This window comes from Manis javanica, chromosome 9, assembly GCF_040802235.1.
Source record: "Manis javanica isolate MJ-LG chromosome 9, MJ_LKY, whole genome shotgun sequence".
NCBI classification, from domain to species: Eukaryota; Metazoa; Chordata; class Mammalia; order Pholidota; family Manidae; genus Manis; species Manis javanica.
In genome coordinates this window covers 4,454,865-4,478,258 of record NC_133164.1, presented here as the reverse complement: position 1 = coordinate 4,478,258, position 23,394 = coordinate 4,454,865, and the positions used below count along the sequence as shown (strand labels likewise).

Below are 23,394 nucleotides of genomic sequence, written 5' to 3'. Positions count from 1 at the left end.
ACAGGTTAGCAGGCAGTTGTGCGCCACTGTCACTGGGAACTCCAGGGGGGCTCACAGAGGCCAGCTTTCTGCTTGGTGCACCTGCAGAGCTCACTCACCTGGTGACAAGCCAGGAAATGCCCACAGGCTCAGCCCTTTGTGGCTCCCTGGAGCAGGAAGCTCTGAACTCACTGTGATTAAGGCTGGACGCTTCCTGCAGCTAATTCAGCCCCAGGCCACACAAGTGCTCCAGGTATGGTTTCTCAGCCTGCCTGGTCTTACCCCTTTCATTTCTCTTCTTACATCAGGCAAGGCACAGAGAGGAAATGCAGGACTTCAGCTATGTTAGAATTTCCCCAAAGTTTGTTTGGGCGAGCAGGCTTGGCAAGCCTATGACCAGCTTCTTAGGCCTTCGAAGCTGGAGGTAGATGAGTTCATCCACAAGTTCCTCCTGCTTTCTAGTGAGGATCGTCCAAGCGGCAGACATCTGTGCTCCCCCAACACAGACAGGCGTGATGGCACTTGGCCCTTCATGCTGGGCCAGAGACGGTCCCCACCTAGCTGAGGATTCAGCTCTCAGCAACCCGGTGCACTGAGGACCAGATGTCCCATTTTGAGCCCCTTGGAGAAATGAGGAAAGCGAAACCCAGTGGTGTGACTTTGCAAAATTCACAGCAGCTGGCAGAATCCAGATGCCCCAACTTCTGCCCCAGTGTGTTCGCCCTGTTAGTTGCCCTGTGCGAGGTGAACTTGAGCTCCTGGGAATCAATGGAGGTGGGATCAGGGAAGACAATCTTACGTGTGAAGACCTGAACTAAATGTAGGAAGATGAATAAGCATCAAAAAGTATAATGTTTTAAGGGAAGAAGAGCCCCAAGCACATGAAGTTAAGACATTCAACTAAGGGCATTTTATTATAACCCAGACTTATATTTCTTGATTCTGTCCCGGTCATATCATCTCTGTTCACATTTCCCTTTTGGCCAAAATTTTTATCTGTTAATTAGATGACTTTGTATGGCATCACGTTGTGCTCTCTACTAACGTGGCATTTCATTATTCTTACAGATCTATTTCCCACCCCATTTCCTGCATTTTAGAAAATAATGAAATGTATTCACACACGGGAAAAAATAGGAAACAATTCAAACAGCGTAGATGTACAAATGAAAATCTATGGGTAGCGCAGATTTTTCTATGAAATAGTCCGTTAAGGAGAAAATCTTTGCTGTTATCTTTTAAAAATCCTTACTGAACTCCCTTGTCTTGCCAGAACTTGATTTTGGAAATGATCTTCCGCCGTTGTGCACTCTCTCTTGTGAATTATGATACACACAACATTAAAACATTCTTTTCTAATTCAAACAATATGCATCTCAAAGTACTTCGCCCCCTTTTCCTATCCAAGGATCATTTAACTTCTCTAGCCCGGCGGCAATCAGTAGCACGGGCGCGCCACCAGAGGGCGCCCGCCCCCATCACTCCGTGTCACCGCGGAGACAGGCGCAGCCCCAGCCTTTCCCCGGGGACAGAAACATAATCTTATTGTTGAAACATGAAATGCAGAATTTACATAGAATTCTCAAGATATGTTTTCTCTCCATTGTCAGTAACCCCCAACAGACTCTCACTTTTTTTTTTCTTTCCGTAATTTAGGAACAAGGGAGCCGCAGATCCTGCAGCCTGTTTTATCCATCCATCAAAGGGAAATTCTCCCAATGCTTGTTGCCATGGCACCCGCAGCCCGGGGTACCTGCCACTTGGTTTTCCCGCTGCTGGCTACAGGTAACAATCCAGGCGTTCTCTAGGGGATTCTGGAACAAGGCGAGGTGGCGTGAGGAGGGGAAACCCGCATAATTACAGGTGGTGGGCTGACATCCTGGGATCCATGAACGAATCCACCCCCTCACATTAACGATGAAGAAACAGTTTCTAAAACAGCAGTGCATCAGGGGAGCCGAGCTGGGGAACAGAACCCACCTTGGCAAATGTTAGCTCAATAATGACTAAAATCAGATGACAGGTTTCCCCTGACAGCACCTCAGAATCTCTCCCTAATTAATTTTTCAAATACTCCTTCAGTAATGTGTCAGTTTTATTCTTTAAGAGAAAAAGACACATACAAGAAAGATCTCAGAGAAGGTGTCTTTTCCTCATCTCCTAAAACAGAATCGCAATTAAACATACGAGGAGGTACCCTTCCTGTCCCCTGAGTTTGTGCTGAGAACTTAAGCTCATGACCCTCTGTGACGTCCTCCATCAAAGACATCGGATGACAAGAGACATGCATTCTCAGATGTTTCATTTTTTTCCCATCAGTTACAAGCTTAGTAAGATAGACACACGAAGTAGCAGATGATCAAAACATGAAGATGTAAAAACCCTTATAGGACATGGGTAAGGAAGTATTATGAAGAAATGCACTAAAGATTCAATCTGTTGACTGTTACTGACATCCCATCTAACTCCTGATTATTTAAAGACAGTCCATGTGTTCTGAACTGCTGGAATGGCTCACTGAACCCAAAGCCTGCGATGCATTTTTTTGTGAATGATAGGAATTCTAAGCATTGGTAAATACCTACTAAAAGCGGGTATGGGAGGACTGCGAAGAAGTCGTCGCCACATCCCTGTTTTGTCACCATGGAGAAGAGCCTTGAGCAAAATCAATCCTCACCCAGACAGCACCCAGCAAAGAGCTGTATGTGTTTACAATATTTTTTTGAGGTTGATTCTGATAAGGAATCTCTGTCTTTCTGGAATCTGTGAATTGGATGTATTTCCAATAGTAGGGAGACCACTATAATCAAATATGTTGAATTTGAAGGAAACTCCAGCTTTTCATTCAACTTCTGATGATAAGGGATTACTCTTTTCGGTATATGAAATGAAAGTGAAACCACGTATTACATTTTTAAAAATTTAAAAATTACTGGAGGCAAGACTAAGACTAACCTACTTGGTGAATTCCTCTTAAAAGAACGGTGTTTAGTGATGGTCATTGTACCTATTTCGGCGAGGAAGCAGCCCAACAGATCTGCTCTGACCTGTGAACAGAAGTTGGGAAGTTGCCATGAGCCACCATCTCAGGCAGATGTAGCTTATCTGCAGCCAACTGGAAAACTAGGAAAAATGCCCCTATGTGTCTACTACCTTTAGTCTAATTCTGCCTGACACAATTCATTCACAATGCAGAAAGGCACCCGAAATGACTCCCATACACACTATTTCAAAGGTGAGTTATTTGCATCTGCACCTCCATCTATGGGAGATGGGTCTCCAAAAATTGTGTGACATGTTTGGGAAGAAATGCTGTACATATGGAAGTCCTACTGATTTCCCGGGAAGTGTGACAAGCCACTTGACACCATAGGTTGGACCAGCGGTTGCTGAGAGCTGTCCTCTGGGCTAATTTCTTCCCAGAAGAGCAGTATCTGGGGGCCGTGTTTGAGTCGCTCGCCAGCAGTGACAGTGGCATCGGAAGAAAGAGCTCTTGTTCAAGTTCTGCAGCAGAGCTCAAGGGACGCCTGAGAGCGAAGGTGGGAAATGACGGCTGCTGGTTATCCAGGGAGGTGAGACTTCTTCAAGGCGGCCTGGGTCACGCCCCAGAGAAGAGGATCAATCTGAAAAGTAGTCCCTTGATTGCCCAGAAAATCTTACAGAACCTTAGGGTAAAATACCCTCAGAATGTGTTCTGCACAGTTTTGAGTTTAGAAATGACAGAAACATGAAATCAACTCAGTATTGACAGAAGAGTTAGGTCCCCAAATACTCGGTGATGAGATTCTCCCAGAAAGCTTCTGGCGGCCGTGGCATTTCCCTCTGCACCCAATGACATGTCTCCTGGTTTCCTGTCTCTTCTCCTTAACGATGCAGTTATGGCTGTGAAAAAGCTGATTTTACAAAACTCAAAGACAATTAGTAATCCCATGCCGTGCAGGAAGATTAAATCCCATCTTAGCTTTCCGACGGCCTCAAAGTACGCAAGGAAGGGGACAAATATTCAAACCTACACACGTACAGATGAAAGGCCAGGAAACATGAGAAGGCAGAGAAAGACAGAGACCTCACCCTTCGTGGAGGAAGCTGTCTACTCTGAGAGCCTGGGGAAAGCTACCAACCGGCTCCTGGAGAAAAGCTATATGCATGTGAACGAACAAACATTCATTCAACCTGCACATAAAATGACGCGAGTTTCTCTAAAGTCCTAAAATCATGGATGCGTCACTGACTCCCAAATCAAGAGTTGAAGGACTTATCTTGATGACCATTTACTGAGGTTTTTGTGAAAGCCAGATAGAGTACTAGCCTGTGTTTGCTGAATTTTGACTCAGATTCAAGGGAAGAAGATTAATGTATTTTCTCCTTCCCTCCGTCCCTTCCCCTTGCCTGCATTCTCTCTCTCTCTCTCTCTCTCTCTCTCTCTCTCTCTCTCTCTCTCTCTCTCTCTCTCCCTCTTACTCTTGCTGTCTTCCCACCGGAGAGGAACTACGCGAAAAATGACCTTAGCATCAAATCAGCAGAATAATAAAAATCACTGGCAAATCATTTTATATTCTACAAATTACTTTTTCATGTGCAATGGCTCTTGCTTTTTGATGACATATCTGGTGCTTCTCCTTTATCTGTAATCCTCATAGCAAACATGCACGGTGGACATTGCTATTCCTAATTTATTAATAGGGAGATGGTGGCTCAGAAAGACTACATGATAGAAATAGGACAAAGGCCCGTGTCTCCTAACCTCCAGCCAGGTGTTCTTCCTGCAAGACTGGGCAGCACAAGAATTGCTCATTCGGTTGTTCAGGCAGATTCTTATAGGAGGAAGTTGGTGGACTCTCTTCATGGCTTATCACTTAGCACAGTAGGGCTCAATGGGTAAGCACGTGAAAAGGGGATCTGGAAATAATTTGACAAAACTTTCATGTTGACTGTCTCAATATGTCACCCCATCTTAGAGGAGTTTCATAATGTCTAATCTAAGAAAGGTTTCATGTTTCTTGAGACTTATGATAGTTTTTATTCTGAAAACTTGGAAACTGAACTATAACTCAAGAATCTAGTTTCAAAACCGCTGCATAGCCCTTTGTTTACTGAGCGGGAACACAGAACATCTCTGACGATCACTTCACCAGGGCAGTGTCCAGACCTCATGTGCCTACTCGTCATTTATGTTAAAAAAAATCTACTTTCATCCTTTCCATCATATTCCGGGTCTAACTTATGTAATGCTTCTAAATACCTAGAAACTGAAGGCTGATATTCTAAATACCCAGAAACTGAAGGTTTTCCCCAGTCTAAATCATTTGCTGAAAGAAGTAAACATTTGTAATGAGCAATATGATAAAAATTACATCCGGTCTTTACTGTGCAGTTAATACACTCACACGCATGCCCATGGATTACTTAGGTGGACATTTCTTTATGCTCTTGACACTTATTTAAAATAAAGTAACCTAACAGTTCTTAGAAAATGAGCATAGGGATATAAACTTGTGACCAGTTTGAAAAAGAATCCTAATTTCACTGGCCTGATCCTATCCTCTGTTCTTATGCTACGCGAAGAGAATGCGGGCAGAACCCAATTGCTCTAAGTCACATTAAGTGCACCCTAGGAGTGCTGCTATTTTCCCCTCAGATTGGTCCTTTAACAAAGTTAGTGATATGGTCACAGGTAAGTCTAGCATAGCCACAGGTTAGGTGGCATTTCCTGAGCAACGCCTTTTGGGGCACCTATGAAGGAAAACGTGGAGGATACCGTCTGTCTCTCCAAGGTTACATCAGGCAAAGCAAAGGTGCATCACACAAGGAAGGCAGGCCTCCGCCTTTTGATGCCTTTTACTGACGTGGCATCAGAAGGCTGGGTGGCAAGCCCGGCCCTGCTCTGTACCTGTGCAGATGAAACTGGAGAGTCCCCCGTAGATGACGTCGTCGTTGTCGGGCAATATAAACGGACACCTCGTCTGAACCTCCAAACAGTACTGCTTGCAAGGAATTGTCTTTCTGCAGTTAAACTGTGCCACTTCAAAGTACTGGGAACACAGCCAGGCTTTGTAGACAATCTGAAAAAAGACAAGAATCAAAAATCGGGAGGGTGACAACAGTTCTGACTCTGCACAGGACATGCTGTACTGGGAGAAGCACGCTGTGGCTTCAAGGGGATGGCAGGAAAACCCATTTATGCAAGGCCCGCTGCAAGTGAGAAAAAGGTAGCCTCAAAGGTAACAGCTCCCCTTTTCAAGGGAGCAAAACATTACTTGACTGAGCTCTTAAGAGAATGCAAAGGCAATATGGGATTTGATTTGATGTAGCTCATTTGAAAAGCAGTCCAGCACAGCAGGTCCTGAAGTTTCAAAATCCAGAGATAAATGAAGTAAAGGAAATCGCCGACTGGTCCCTATGCTGTAGCTGCGTTCACTGCGGTGTGCGTGGTGGGTCGGTTCTGAGCATCGGGTCCCTCCAGCCCTGCCTGCAATGGGCTCTAGATGGCGCCCAGCCTCTGCTATGCTGGCTCCGCGCCGCCGGCAGAGCCTGAACCCCAGCAGCACAGAAGGACTGGCGGGGGGGCATTTACATTGATGACTCATATCAAATGTCCAAAAGTCTGGGAACACCCAGCCTAGGTCAGACATAACACGCGCGGTGCCGTGGAAGGAAACCCCATCAGAACCACGGCTTAGCCCTTTGAGATGCTGTGTGATCCACACGAACATGGGTAAAGTGTTTATTTAATTTAATAAAATGGCAAAGGACTATGACTTTATTTCTCTCATTGTTTTTGGTAACTATTCAAGAAAATTAATATTGAAAAAATACCCTTTTCTAATATAAGGAAATAAGCTGCATCTAAATCAAATAAAATACTAACAAAAGCCCCCATCTACAGTATCTATCACCGCAGTTCAGGGGTTCCCCAAATCCTTGGCACCAATTAACCAATGAGGTTAATAGTCATGTAAGATTCCTTCAACTATGTCTTACCTAGAGAAGCAAGCGGCTTACCCACACTAGTACTGCAAACACGTGACAATAACAGCGAGGAGAGTCCGTGCTTACCAGCTTCATGCTTCATACTCTGTTCTGAGTACATTACATGCTTTCCCCCTTTAATTCTCAGCACACACTTAGACGGTAACTAGTAGTCATGCTGTGCATACGAATAATAATAAAGAATAGAAGTAAATGGGAAATCCAGAATTCAAACCCACATTCTGTAAGATCCAAATCCTGCATGCATTCTTCATAACTGTGCTGTTTAATCTCAAAACACTTTTTAAGAACTTATGGAATTCCATGGGAATTGGCAGGTAAGTCTGAAGTCAGCACGGAATTGCATGTCCATTTGGTGTGAGGAAGATTGCATTGAATTCTGATTCATAACTTTTTATTATCAAATGAAGCTTTATTCTTTGGTCAAAGGTAGCTCAGTGGAGGTAAAATGGGATACAGTGAATTTGGATATAATTATAGATATCTCAGAGTAATTTATTTTCTGTCATTAATGGCTCCTAATCAACATATCACTTGATGAGAAAATATACAAATAATTAGTACTCCTCTTGGTGTTTGAACAGGTCTTACTGTGCACACTGGAAGTGGGCTGGGTGGCTGGGTGTGGGCCCTGGAGGCAGGAGTGGGGGCTGGGGTGGCAGTACTGTTTTGTAGTCAGAGGGGGGCTCAAAGCCACCATGTAAGAAAGAAGAGCAAAGTGGTTTCCTAACCGTACTTTGGAAGAGCTGAAGATGTTTTCCAAAATACCATTGGAATTTGGGTAGTATATAGTATGTTTATGTAATGTATACACTATGCATAATAGATAGTATGATGCATGACGTTTGTGGGAAATAAGCACATCTTTTTTGCAATCAGCCCCCTTAGCATTGGGGCAACTGCAATGGGTCCGTTTTTATTCTGGGTCCTTAAATGCTATTTCAGCTAAATTTCCTCTGCAAATTTTGGCTTAAAAACTCAGTAAGTCATCAAGGCAGCTTTTTATAAATGTCAGGTAGTAGCTATAAAGAACAGTGGTCACGATGTGCAGAGCCGCCAGCAGAATTCTGATGGTCCACAGGGCTCGAAACCCATCCCAGCCAAGTGTCACTGCATCCTCAGCCTTTATGATCCCACTCCTGGACTTCTGAAATGCAATGGCGGAATCTGCATGTGAGTCTTCAACATTGTCTAAAATTTTAGTTCTAGGAATGGGACATGTCAGAAAACAATCAGGACACTTTCATGGGCAGATAAAGAAAGCTGAGGTTCTCACCATCTTTGGCATTTGAGGGAACTGCTGCCACGTGGTGATTGCCAATAGCTTTTTTAAGTGAAGTAAGGGAATAAAGATGAGAGGGAAAACAGGTAATCACTGGCATAGTGTGGAGAGGGGCTTTCTTGCCAGAAGAGACACAAAATGGGATGTCTTGTGAGGTACTGAGTTCTCTGTAACTGGAAAATTCAAATAGAGTTAAGATAAGTCTTGCCAGTATGTTGCCGGGAGGATTCTTGTTAGGGAAGAGAGAAAGAAATGGCTCAAAGATACTTTCCAAAACGCTTTCGGAATCCTTGAGAGAGGGAGTTGAGAAAGTTAGATGGTTTGCAGTGGCACAAAGCTAAAGAAACAAGATGATTAGTTTTTTAAAGTACTGAAGGATTTCAAACAAAAGCATGTGATTAAAAAAGCACACTAATCCTCCTTCACAACAACTCTGCGGTATGAGGAAGGCGGGCCATGTAGTTAAAACTGACTCCGCCTTCTCCTACAAAGCGAAATATTAGGAATTGCTTTTCTACACATCACTAAATAGTATGCATGACTATATGATGCTGCACAATAATTTTGGAAAGAAGTGAAAACACATGTAAGGTCTCTGGTGACAAATTAATAATTCAACAACATCCACTCACATTCCTCACTGAGGGCTTGGACATTGTTCTGTCTCTGGAAGTAATACCTGCCAGGTGACTGTGCTCCTAAAGGACATCTCACCTGATCCTCTCACCCACATGCTCACCTCCGTCTGCGTCCTGTGGAAATGATGACTAAGCGTACGGAAACTTGGCTTGACAGCCGCCCACTGTACACTAAATGGGAAATATTCTCCAGTTAGAGTCTAGAAAAGGACCAGACTAAATTATTAAAGTGGGTAAAGGAGAACACTGTTTTTCTTAATTTTGGGGTAAGGATTTTCTCTTTTTCTCCCTTGTTATTTTTTCCCACGAAATCCTGAGATGCATTGCGGAACTATTTTACAAAGAAAGAAACTGAGCTACAGAGGGACTGTAGTAGCAAAGGAATGGAATTCAGGTCTTGCCAACTAGCCCAGCCCTTTTCCACTGGGAACACTGCTGGCAGCTGTGACTCAGCTGAGAGGAGCAGGAGGTGAGGAGGGGGTGAAACCCTGTGGGTCTCTGGAGTCGTGGGCACGGCCTCCTGGAGCAGAAAGGCCCTGGACACCGGCCGGCTGAGCCTCTCATTTTAAGGTGACAACCAGGGCCTGGAAAGGTGGCGGCTGACGCCAGCCCCTAATCCCTGACTTCCAGGCCACTGTCTTAGGAACACCCCACATTATTTGGGAGCTATCCACCGAGTACGTTTCATTTCTTATTTGTTTCTCACATACTTTTTTTTTTTTTTTTTTGCAAGTGACTTCATTTCAAAGCTGCACCTTTGGAGCATTCCCTTGGGATTCTGCGCCATGGCTGTAACGAGCCCCCTCCCGCCCCCCCTGCTGACTTCTGAGTCTCCTCTGCCTACTGCCTGGGGTTCGTGGGCTTGTTTGGAGGTGTGAGTGGGTTGGCACAGGGTCAGGGGAGGAGGAGCAATCCACGGGAGCTGTGGTCTGCCGAGCTCATGTCCAGGCTCGCGATCAGAACTGATTTAAATAGAATTTTCTGCGTTCAGCGACGTTTGTGTTGCAATGATACAAACATGGTTGAGTCGAAAATCTCGAGAGTTAGAGGAAGGGTCCTATGTCTGCTCCCTGATTGTGGGAAGCGATGTTAAGCTACGGAACTTGGGGAGAAATTCTTTATGTGGTTGTGAGGATGGGCCTGACATAATCACCGTTTGGCACGCAAGTCCCTCAAGGTCACAGTTAATGGGACTGCCATCATAAAATGCTGCCAGCTGGTACCAGTTCAGGCCCTCACCCCCTCTCTTGCTTCTGGACATTCCACTCGGCTATGGCTAATCTTGTGCTGTAGCCAAAATGCCTAATATTAATATTTTTCCAATGGAAGTTGAGATCCTCATTTCTCTTAAATATGCTTACCTCCTTCCCCCCAAATCCACATCTGTGATTTAGAGCTTGGTAGCAGATTTATATTGCAAATATATGTTAGCCTGCTGAACAAAAATATCCTGTTGGTCACACTTTTTTATTATTAAGAAAAATGTCAGGTATTGAAAATGGTTATCATCTTTGTATTAGAAATGTCCAAAAGTTGCTTTCCTTTTTTCCCCAAGCACTGGTAAGGACCAGCTCCGTTTACATTTTAACATGTGTTCATACATTTTATTAGATCCTTTTCTGTCGGCTCTCGTGCATTAGTGGCCTAAGTTTTGAGTATGTGGGGGTGAAATAGTTGGTTATGTAAGCAGTAGTCTGCCATAGTAACTGCCTCAGGCTAACGCGCTTTGATGCATAACGCATGCTGGCACAACGATAAATGGAGGTGGAAGTCAAAACAAATTTTCACATTCATATATCTGACTGTCTTCTTTCTTCAATATCTGTGTCTGTGTCTGGTTAAAACACATTGCACCCACAAATTGGAAATACTGATGTATTTTCAAAGGAAGCAAAAAAAAAAATTGTTATCTAAGGATGAGCTAAATCATCTGGGGAGATTAAGAGGTGGACAGCGTCCTAAGCCAGGTGCCCTGACCCACCAAAGACCCACACAGCAGCACACCTTGTGCTCCAGGGCAGTGTCTCAGCTCCATTCTCTGAATAAAATGCAAATGTCTATCTATTTTCTGTTGTTGCCCCACTTTGGAATCCTGTTGTAACACTTGGTCTGTCCTGAGCTTATGAATGCTCCCAGCTTCCTGGCGCTGCCCTACACGTTCACATCCACCCAAACCATTCCCGCCATCGTGCCAGGGCCCTCGGCCAGTCCCGCAGCAGAGGCAATCGGTCTGCTGGTCAGCATGGCGTTGTGACCATCTACAGACCCATACATGCTGGAAAAGATGAGGAAAAGCAGGATCACCACCGAGCTTTCTCGAGTAGGGGATGTTTCATCCAAAGATGACTTGGGGTGAGGCCCAGAAGCAATGGAAGCCAGTGAAATGTCTGTCAGTGTGTGTCCAGCGCTGTCCGGGGACACAAAGCCAGGTCATTCCCTTTTCCCACTCGCTCCTCTGTGAAGCCCGTCCTGCGTTGTCCCAAACTCTCCACAGAAACTCTCCTTTCTAAGCACCTTGGCCCCTCTGCTGATAAACCCAGCTGCTAGAATCTCTAATTTTCTTATTTGACCTCTTGACAGCAAAGATCATTGCTGATTAAGCAACCTCCTGAGAGGCCAGGGCCCCATGGCAGGACCCCGTCCATCCCGCTGGGCTTCCCGTTGCCCCTTGGCTGTGCCTTCCCCCCTTGCTGCTTGTTCTGTCGGGTTGTTATGGGCTGTGCCTTCTGCCCCTCCCCAAAATGTTGCCATCCCTTAGGCTTCTGTTCTAAATTGATTTCTCCACATCGTTCGGGGGCAATCACCCACTCTCATGATTCATTGTCTTCTTTAAAAGGGTGGAGCCTGAATCTTTATTTTTGATGCACCTGTCTCCCTCTGGGTATCTCATCTGTCTATAAAGTGTCTCCTATGTGCCTCCGTTTCAGTCTTAGCATCTCAGCCCATACAAGTCCAGAGTAGAAGCTGGCATCTTCTCTTCTGGGAGCAATTCGGAGGTGCCCCGATGTCCCCCTGTCCCCCCCGCAGTGTGCTCACCGAGCCCCAGGGGCCCACTGTCTGGGTGGCGACCGGCTGCTGCAATCTCGTGGTTTCCATTGGCAGCACCACCGCCGTGGTCCACCTGGAGGATGGCAGGGACGATCCACAGACCTATCTGGGGGGACTTAGGCATGACCTCCGCCTCCATGCTGTTCTGTACACTGAAGTTAGAGTAATCTTTCTCAGATGTGTTTGATTACGTCACTACTCCACTTTAAGTCATGGAGGGCCTCTCCACAGCACTCCGGAAAACGTTCAAACCTCGTTAACGGACTCAGAGCTCTGCACCCTTGTCCTGCTTAGCTCACCAGCTCACCTCTGTCCACGCCCACCCTTGTCCTGCCCTCTGGCCGGGGAGAGCGACATGTACGGCCCCTGAACGAGCCATGCCCTCCACGGCCCCACGCCCGTGCCCCTCCTTCCACCCCCTCCCAGAGCCCTCAGCCTGGCTGATTCCTGCCCATCTCGAGTGCCCTCATCTGTACGTCGTCCCTGACACCCACCCCTCTGCAGACTCTGGGGTGGGCTCTTCCCAAGGGCACCCCCTGAATGCGATGCCTGCTCCTCTCTGCATCACCTTCCAAACTCCCGTGAAGGGGCCTTGCACACTCTTGTATTCCCAGCATCCTGGGCACACCTGGGAGAAATTGTCCTTCAGTGGAATTCTTGTTGGACATTCAAAATGTGGCCTTTGGGTCTGCACAGCCCCACTTGGTGACTCGGTCAGTGTGAGCCAGTCCGCCTGAACAGAGCAAGGACTCAAGCCATGAACCTTGACGAGCTTCCAAGACATTACATCCTGTGCGTCCCTTTTGAAGTGATCAGCCAGCTCTTTTATTGAAGGCCAAATAAATGCTAAAGAAATACCACCTTAAAAGTCCACCTCTCTTTCCAAACAGAGACCATGGTTTAGGTCTTGGGGCACAAAGGGGTGGGTTGGCAGCTGTGGTTTCATGCAGGGGGCTCACGGAGGACCTGCAGAGCTCCAGAGAGCAGAATCTTTTCTCAACTTGTTTTTTAAAAATGGACAAGCTACTCTGGCTGGGATTATGGCAGAAATGTTCAGTAGACAGATGACACTAACTCAAACCTTTCCAGAACAGTTCTATCTTTAACTAGAAATGAATATTAACAATGGTAGTAATAGGTAAATTAAACTCGCAGTTAGTAAACAGCCATTTCTTTGGGTGTCAAGAAAGATGCCTTTTAATAAGCTGCCTTCACCGGATTATCACGTTAGTGGCAGGGCAGGAAGTCAGCTAGTGGGCTTTGGACAGGAAGGCTGATCTTTCATAGTGATTACATCGAGTCTCAGCCATGAGTGGATATAACTGCTGTTCCTCAAGATCCTTTGCTGGAGTCAGAAAAGGACAGCAGTAAATGAAATCTTCCTGTGTAGACCATCAGTGAACCGACACTTTGGGAATGCAGCAGTATTACATGCTAGAGGGTCCTCTAGACGCCCTCTGCATTTAAACCAGATCTACATTAACTATCATTAAAAGCCAGTGTTCTCATTAGAATGTATGACTTTAAAAAAGTACTGAGTGAACACTTCAATATAAATTTAGTTTGGGACTCCATACCTTAAGTGAATTTAGAATTTTGAAAAGGGCTTAAAAATTAGGGAAATCAGCCTTTTGAAGAAAGGGGAGTGGAAGTGAGTCTGTAGATGAGAAACATGAAACTATTCTTAAGCTTATGAAGGGATAATATATTCACCCAGGAAAGGAGATGAGTGATATGTTAAACTTTCCTTACTTCGTTGGATGCATGGAGGAGTTGATGGAGCACTTAATGATTAATAAATGAATAGAGTCATAATCCAGAGTCTAGAATATATTTAGACAACACCACCGCACACTGAGGAACTATAATAACTAATCAGCATATTCACTAAAAAATCCAGATGCATCCTTTTGTTTCGTAAAACTAAATAGAATGGGACTTACTTTCAGCATCTCACTTAACAGAAACACACCCAAGAGGTCTAAAGAAAGTTAATGCCTAACTTTGACATAGAAGCCAATGTAAAATACAGAAAATTTGAAATGATAAAGTAAACTGAGTTACATAAAATGCTTTGGGGATATATCTAAATTCTTTGCTTCTTCGCCACTTTGCCAAGACCTTTCCTGTACCAAGAACACATGACTGCCACCCCACTTTGCCAATATCGGATTCCTGATAGCTGTCAATGCAAAACAGTAGCGATCTATCTCTGCTCGAAGAAGGTGTCCCTGCTCCTTGCTGACGTGGCTCTTTGCACACTTTATTTTCCCCACAGATGTGGGCACCTTCTGATCTAGTCATCACAGGGTCGGTGTACAGCTGGTGCTGAATCCCAGGCACTCGCTCTGACGTGGTACTTTACCCTGTTATGTCCTGCTAGCCGGGAGCAGGGACAGGAAGAGCTGCCGGCTCCCTGTGAGCGGACCAGCGCCTTGGGAGTGCAGCCTGTCGTGTCCCGGCCCTTGAAACATGCGCTTCATTTAAACCTGGTCTGCACGGACTGCCAGGAAATTGCCACTGATCCTAGTAGAGTTCATAGCTTTAAAAAGGCACAGAGTGAACACTTGACAATTCTAATGAGGATACAGAGTTGCTGCCTGTTGTAATGAAACGTAAGAAGCTAACTGATCTGGACAAGCCTTCGCTCCGCAGGCGTCATCCGGTCTACCTGTTCATCCGAAATTATTGGGAGCCGGCTGAGGGCCTGGTGGTAGGTGAGTTCTCTGGGAGGCGGGGTGGAGGGCAGGTTAAAATGCTCGAACTGGACATTTTCCCTGGCATCAAACATCATGTGGTCCAATTGAAGGAGACAAGGTGGGGTGTGCCAGCCGGTGGGTTACCTTTGGGACCTGTTGGTTTGGAGAAGCCGAAATCAGTAATGATCGGAGAGGGTGTGCAGGGCATGGCAGAGGAGGTCAGTGTGCATGTGGTATACAGAACCGGGAAGGAGGGGCAAAGGGCAGGAGGGAGGCAGCGAGACTGGCCCCGGACACTCACACAGGGGACTGGGAGGTTTCCCACCAGGCATCTTCGGTGTCATCTACGTGAGGTGAGCGTGATCATTCTGGTTTTAGGTATGTGAAAACTGAGGCTGCAGGAGCGTGTCCATGATCTGTCCGACGCCCCACCGCAGAACACAGCAGAGCCGGGCAGAGGTTCCGCGTCAGGCCGCCCCATGCCCTCCCCATGCCCAGAGGGGTCTTCCTGTGAGCCAGGGGCAGGTGGCAGCAAGGCCGATCCACGTGCACCCAGGCTGCTCCCGGGTTACAGAAACACCTCCTCTAGAGCCAGCTTCGGAGATGCAGGCACCTCCCACTGCATCCTGCAGCCTTGTCTCTGGAAGACGCTTCAGCAACGGCTGCACATTTTACTCAATAGTGAACTATTTTAAGGAGAGGACTCAGTGTTTGTGACCTTATTAACACACGCTTAAAACTCTAGCACTGATGACATGAATAATACTATTGTTAACGGGGAAAGAACCAGGATTATATCCATTTAAAAACTGCCCATCACTAGAGCTGACAGCCATAGCCGATCAGGAGCTTATTTTTCTAGTCTTCGTCCTAAATCATCCTCTCATATTTTTCTTATGAACATTTTATTTAACTATTCAGTTATACAAAAGGACACTAAATTGTGTGTTTTTTAAACAGTACTTGCCAGACATTTTTAATACTCCATTGATTTAAGAATCTTAGCATATTTCCTTTACATATATATACTTATTTATAAAGTGTACACATGAGCTACTGTATAATAGACACATTATAAAGCATACACAAAACATAAGTGATTGCAAAGAATAGGATAAGTGGTAACAGAAATAGAATTTTAACATTTTATTGTCATCTTTCAACGGATCATCTTACGTATGCCCTAGGTGTGTACACCCTACTTATGAAGAGCTGGAACTCAACTAATAATTGTAAACTTTCAAGCACTGGAAAAAAATCATGTAAATTGTGTAACTGTGTTGCACAGATGTTTAAACCTGAGTTAGACAAAACCCAAAAGCCATAAAGAGGGCAAGGACCGGGGTGTCTTTACTGGGCAGTGTATATTCCACCAGTGGGAGGTGTGGCCTCTGGTAGCACTTGGTTGTTACTTCCTGAATGAATGAATGAGTTTGTGTACACACAGCTAAGGGTGAGTGCAAATGGCCATGGGCAGTGAAGCAGGTGTATGCAAATCTCTCCTGTTCTGTTAAGTTGGATTTATTTTCTCAACCAACATTTCAGTGTTACTATTATTTTGTATTTTTAATCTAGAAATGAATGGGATCCATTTCCTCCAAGGTAATCTCTCAAAGGCAAGTGATAGAGGCTGGGTAAATAAGTACAATTTTGGGTAAGGACATAATGGAGCTGATTTTTAGTAGCAATGATAGTAGTAAAAGCTATGATTTTATGTTTAATTTGGTCTGACTTAGCCGACCGAGCAAGGAAGACTTAAATCTCTAACTGCTAATGCTATTTATAGACACATGTGAAAATTAAATCATTTGTTGAATTCAATCAGAATGCATCATAAATACATTCTCAAATGTTTCACCAAGTATTGGGGGACAACAGAAAAGGGAAATATTTTTCTCCCTGAAATTGTCCATGGTTTTCTAGCTCCTCAGTAAACATTGATATTAAGCAAAATATTCTTTTAACATCTTAGATCATGTAGTTGTCTAGGAAATCAGAAAATACATGTCTTCGAATGATAAAATTAAGATGCTTCAAGTAACATAGAAATAAATTCACTCATGCGCAATGACTTTGTAATTCAAAGTAAGACAAGCTGTTAATTTGAAAGGTAGGACTTCTGAATTCCTCCATAAAAAATTTCCTAAGACAATTTTTAAGTGGGTGTTTCTGTGTTCCATTTACTTTCCAGTCTTATTCTGGGAGGCTAGTAAAATATAACGCATTTCCTGTTCTCCAAGTATATTGTGCATATCTTAGAGAAAAATAAGAGTAATATTGTTCATAGAGCCCAAATATGAATGTAGGCTACTTGACCTTTCCGACCTACCCCTGCAAATATTGAGTTTAAAAGCACAGAACTCTAGGGCAAGATGACATTTCATTCCTACTTGTGCAGAAACAAGTACAGTATAGGAGTTGGTGGGCGGGCAGGTCACTCTTAGGTCATATGTCTTCTTTTATCTTGAGCTTAGCATGGTAACAATCAGAGATATGTTTTTAATATAAAATAATGTTAGGTTTAAAGTAATATAATAGTCATTATTATTGAAAACTATAATTAATGGAATTCATGGTTAGGAATAATAAAATGGCTGGCACCAGGGGAGTACAGCTTTGGGGCACAGAGCGGAGTGTTGCGTATTATTTGGAGGAAGAGGGCCGCGATTAGTTCTACACTCAGAATAAGACCCAACAGAAAGTCCCTGAATGTACTGAAAATTAAGAAAGCACGTCTCATATCATTATGTAAACTTAGAATATCCAGTAATCATGATATTTAATTTTAAGAATTTTCAATGTTAAGAATGCATATTTATATGCATGAATTGAATAGATCACTGCATATACAAATGATATTCCCATGTCTGAACGTTAGATATGTATTAGCAGCCTAAAGCAGTGTTAACTGGTCAAAAGCTCATGAAGTTTGTGTCCACGGCAATGCCTTACAATTTAAAACCAACAACTGGCTTTCATGTAGGCAGGTGTTTTGCTGTGCTGACTACCTTCTTCTCTGAAATAATTATTAGTCCCTTAAAATACCTGTTCTGAAGGCTAAATAACAAAGGAACTTATCATTCAATGTCATTACATAGAGACACTGAGAATACAAATCAAAGAACCATCGTTTCCCCCATCCTCTTACCACACACACACACACACACACACACACACACACACACACACGCACACACACCTTCTTCACATTTGGCCAAGTGCCATTATGGTATCAGGGGGAAAAACACCGCCTTCACTGCTTCCCTTGCTCTGGAACAGGAACTGAGCTATTCCTTACAAGTTAGCACAAACAACACAATCAGCCTTTACATGCCCCACCTCCACACACATTCCTTACATGTTTAGTGCTGGGTAGATCTATGCCTCCAACACAGTCCTTACACAGTTTAGCCTCATCTTCAAGGCTGTTTTTGTGAGGGTCAGTGAGCTGGAAAGGAAGTGATTTACTATAGCCGTGCCTGGGGTTTAAACACACAAGGTTGTGGGAATCACTGAACACCCGGAGAGCGCACTGCAGGGTTTGAGAGATCAGAGAGGGAGGCTGCTGTATGTGAGCAAGTAAAGAAATCAGAAAATCCTGACAAGCTATAGTTTGGTTTTATTCTTTAGAATTAAAGATGCTCTTCATTATGTAAAATCAGTTTCAGCCAGAAAATGCCTCTTACATTTTCTGTTACAAGAGCAAAATCATGTTAATTGCGTGTTTATTGGAATGTGTAAACATTTGGAGGGATATTCTTCTTCACAGTGAAAAATTACCCCAGGGCCTTTGTTTCACTCCGTACACATTTAAGAGGTGAGGTCATTCCTGCAGGGCTCTCATTCACTGCAGGATAAAGTGAATGAGTAACAGAACATGAGATCCCAAAGATTGCATTTCATAGACCTATTGTCTAAGAAATGTTAAAGTCCATTTTCCTGACTTTCCATAATTACTATCAGTCTGAAGCAAAATAATGATGATCACAGTGGACAGACGACTGCAGATCTTATCAGTGCATGTTGAGCAAAAGCAGAGGATGACTACTAATGCTCCCATAGCCCTGGCCGTGGGCCAGACCCTGCTGGTGAAAGTATCACAGCGTGGTAGCTCATTGCATCCTCACAACAACCTCTGAGGTATTTTTAAGCTTTCTTAGGGATGTGAAAAATGGAGCCCAGAAAGTTTGAATCCCTGACTGAAGTGCCCAAGCTGAGCCAAGGAGCCGGAATTTAAAACCCAGACTATTTCCAGATCCTAGGCCCCAGCCATTGGCTACACATCTATGTTGAGATCTGGGTACTCTACGCTCACAAAAATACGTGGTTCACCCGTCGTTCTTGTATGTTATATCACTGGTGTGTATGTAGACATTCTTGTGTTATATCATTTCAGGGGACTTCTTTTTGGTAAAATAAATGACAAGTATAGACTGAGCAACTCAACGTACCATTAGAAAATCCATGGAGTCTGTACACAATTCATCTCCACCTAGTCAGCACTCCCGTCCCTCAAGACATTCTTCCATTTTACAAAACACAGATATTATGAACTTGCACACAGACTCTCAATTCTGTGTTAATTTTTTTCCAATATTTTTTGTAGAAACATAGTGTTCAGTTACCCTCAGGTAAACAGTACAGATGCCTCTAAATCCTGCCATTCCCACTGGTTGTGAATCCCCCAATACCTGCTTTTTTGGTTGTCTTAATTTTTCCTTTGAAAATGATAGTGTTAGGGCCACTTTGCACCTTCCAGCCTCCTTGTCAGGACATTTCATGTTGTAGAGAGCTTCTGTCTCTGGCACTGCACCTTGCTGTAAGAGGACTTACGGAATGGATTTTATTATTCAAGCCACTAAATTGTTCAAGACACAAGGTGTGTAAAACCCTTCTAAGGAAAATGCCTGGAACACGCCATGTCTGCAGAGGGCTTTTATACATCAAAACATTGTGATCATGAATGAATTCAGACCTTTTGATCAACTATTCTTGATTAACTACTTGAAGGTAAAATTCTAGCCAACTGCTTTTCTGAAGCATTTTCTCTATCACCTCATTCAAGACTGTGGATTACTGGTGATGTTCATGCCTTGATAAATCAGAAAGTAGGTCTGGTTAAATCCATCAACCGTCCTTGGAAATGTTACATGGTGAAACAGACAGTGAAATGGAAAAGAGTACATAATGGAAGGTAAGAGTGCTTCAAGTGAACAAGGTCCCCGGGAAGCCACGAGCAGTGGCATTTATTACTTGTGAGGTGTGGTTAGAGAGCATTTACTTGCACTTAGCTTATTTGAGCTTCGGTTAGTAATACCAAACCCACAGGATTTTAGGATGGATAAATAACCATACATATATATATATATATATATATGTATGAAAAATAAAACATAATCTAATTAAAGACTTTGCTAATGGTATGTGTTGGCCAAGACCCATATTTTAAAAGGTGAGCTCTTCATGTGTTAGACCTACTGATACAACTAATGAATTGCTTTTTTAATTAACTTTCTCATTCTACCAACATTTACTAAGTATCTATTATGAGAAGAGCCCATGCCAGATACATTGGTCAAAGAACTGGTACCATTATTGATCAGTCTGTATTATTTGCTTAATTCGTATAAGCAGTGACATCAATGAAGGCTCATCTCAAAGACGTTACAATCTATTACAGCCTGTTGGAAAATTATATAATAAAAGGTCACAAGGCGGCACAGATTTCTACTGAAATGGTGTCCTTAGCCAAGATGACAGTCTACCCTAGTGAAGTCAGACCATCAGACATCTGTCATGCTGGTAGAGGCTCCTGCCTCTCACAGAGGTAGCATGGTGGGAAGAACCCAGTGACAGAGGCGGAAGGACATAAAATCAAGCAAGGGAAGGCAGCCCCATCATCGTGGAGAAGAGGCCTGGAGGCTGTGTTTCTTGGAAGGCAAAAGCTATGACATAAACCATTCAATATGCTCTGCTGTCACATTTATCTCAGACATATGCCAAAGAGAATTCAGTCTTATGGGTTGTTTATATTGTTATTTGAAACAACTTCAAGCACAGAGGGTAATACACAAGTCAAATGGCTTTGGAGTCCCTTGGTTTGACAAGGCTTCTGCTTGTCTGCCTGAAAAACCTTCCATTTCAATTATCTTCTACGGTTCAGGCCAACCAGCTTCAAAGAAATTATGTCATGTGGATATTTTATAGTATTTTCTAATATTGTTTTTGCCTTTAGCTCTCAGCATAAAACTATTTGAACCAGAGATACCCCAGGCGAAGTATAAAACATATTTTAGATGCACATACTCAAAGATTTTGAAGTAATAGTAAATCAGGTGAGCATAGTCAATTTGGATTCCATTTAAAATATTTTAATAAGGAGCTATATCATAGAAATACATGCTGGTCTAGAATCAATATTAATCATGAAAATGGGGGCCACTCACTGCTGGAGAGAGGCTCTCTCTCTTTTTGAAGACAAGGAACTTTGATTATGTCAGCCCTGTGATAAAGAGAGAGGCAGGGTCATCTCTCATGCTGGGGGAGCGCAACACCTGCAGCCTAATGAGGTACTTAAAATCTGTTTGTATTTTAAAAGTGCTTTATATAACTGTTATTATGCATCAAGGGATGCCTTTGGCTCAGCTGCTAACCTTTTCACAGCATAGTTCAAGAGAGCAGGGCACGGACGCCACTGGAGATGCAGAGGGCGTGAGAAAGCTGGAGGAATGCGTGTTTACCAAGAGAAAGCAAAGCTTCCTCAGAAAAAGCAGCACAACAGGCCTGAGAACATTTATGTTCTTACTCCTGGTGTTAAATCAATTCCCCTCACTACAGCCTGACTCGGGGAGCAGAGACCATCAAGAACACATTTAAGTGCTTCATTGGGTTTTGAAGGAGGTTCCTCCATTAGCATTAATTAAAGTCTCCCTGGGCTCAACAAAGCTCACTGGCCACGTAGGGCTTTTCCAGGGTCACGTATCTTCCCATTGCTGCCTCAGCAAAATAATTTTACTTGCATCGGATTCCAAACTAGGCATCAAGTGTATGTGAAAAAACCAAAGAATACCATTCCATTCCTGATGGAAGACTGGGCGCATCGCAGAGAAGACATTCCTCTCCTGATTTTGCCACTGAGAAGGGAGATAACTGGAATTATGATGAAATAATGTGTTAGTTGCTGCTACCTGCCTGCAGTTAACCTGGAGACACAACCTTCCATCCCGACGGACAGAAACGCTTTCAAATTGAAATGATTATGTCATGAGCATGTTAATTTCATTATTTTGAGCCATAAGAAATTCCTGAAATTCTATCATTTTGATCTACAAACATGGTAATTTCATGTGGCTCAATCTAATAAGATGAAAATTCTAGATTTTATAAAGAAAAAATATACTCACAAAATTTGGGCAGATTTTATTTTTCTCTCCTGCACCTCTACATGCCCTTCAGTTTCAAAAGGGTTTCTGTTAACTACACACATGGACTAGAAGCCCGGAGCGAGGCCAGCACCTTGATCTGCGGTTGCCTCTTGGGTGAAAAAGCCTTTGAGTTTTTTCTGTATGAATATGTGGATGTTATTATTTACATCCATGTATCTACATGTCTTCTCTTCGGTTTTTGTTTTTTTTTTTTTTGCCCTTCAATATGTAAGAAACAGTAGAACTAAGTAGGAAAACTACAAACTTCAAGATAATATTTATTGCTTGCCTGGTAGGTATTGTGAGGAATACAAAGAAGATGACAAATGAAAGGGAGGCAGAGAAAGAGCTAGATTAGAGGAGGTGACAGAGCAGCCAGGAAAGGCGGCAGAGAATGTGGGCCACCAAGCCCACACTTCAGGTATCGGAAAACCAGGGACGGGCTGTGGGCGGTTCTGGATTCAAGGGGGTGCAATTTACCAAATGAAGGGCAAACAGCGTGTAATTTGAAATGGAAAATTGGAAAGTACAATTCTCATAAAAATATTTGCCCAGGGCAGGGTAAAGAGGGGATCCAAAAAATTGATAGGAGTTCAGACTGAACGCATGACATACAAATCTTTACAGAAAAAGCTTCACGTTGCCTTAGTGATTTGCGTATTTCTGTGTTATCACGAATGTCTTCTACAATATTAATGATTTTAAACATTACACACATGTGATTTATTAGAGGATAAAGCCTCCCAAGATGATGGTTGTCTTAACAGTTCCTAGGATCAGGGTTTTCCAACCCCCACCCCACCCTCACCCCTGTGCTGTGCATACTTGTGCATAGTGGAAGCTGCATTCATTTCAGACTAGGAAAAAATTGCCTTTACATGGAAAATCTATGCCCCCTATTTCCCACCTCGTTTTTTCTCAGCATTGCTGTCAACCAGTTACATTTTGGTCTTCCTTGTAACCCTTCTGTAACACCTTCTGGCTGTAAAACACAGAAAAGCTGTTTTTGCATATTAGCTCTTTTTGTATATTATCTGATTAATCTTTTTTCCTTCAAGAGATAATTGTTAACTTTTTTTTGTGATTTTGAGTTCAAAACCTATTTATGCATTTAGAAGAGTAACCCAGAACCATATGATACGGTTTCTATATCAATGTATCTATATCAAGGGCATCAAGGTGAAGGAGGTGAAGAACTGAAAATATAAAATGGCCTTCAAAAGTCTTCTACAATTTCTGCTTAGCTCATGACAGCAGGCAAACATCCTTAGCAGGAGCAAAGTCTTGATGGTTCATCTCATGTGAAAGTAGTCTAATATTTTTAAGCAATTTTT

The 23,394-nt window shown here is 43.4% G+C and overlaps 1 protein-coding gene across 3 annotated transcripts in view; it reads right to left on the bottom strand.

The window, feature by feature from the left end:
* Window positions 1–23,394, bottom strand: part of NALF1 (NALCN channel auxiliary factor 1) — a 535,206-nt gene that overhangs the window by 27,181 nt on the left and 484,631 nt on the right. For 2 of the 3 annotated variants that reach the window (XM_037024981.2, XM_037024979.2), the window contains exon 2: window positions 5,870–6,041. In XM_037024981.2, coding sequence (XP_036880876.1) covers window positions 5,870–6,041 — 172 coding nt within the window. Of the gene's footprint in view, window positions 1–4,768; window positions 4,879–5,869; window positions 6,042–23,394 lie in introns of those variants that run through there. The other variant, XM_037024980.2, reaches the window with a different exon arrangement.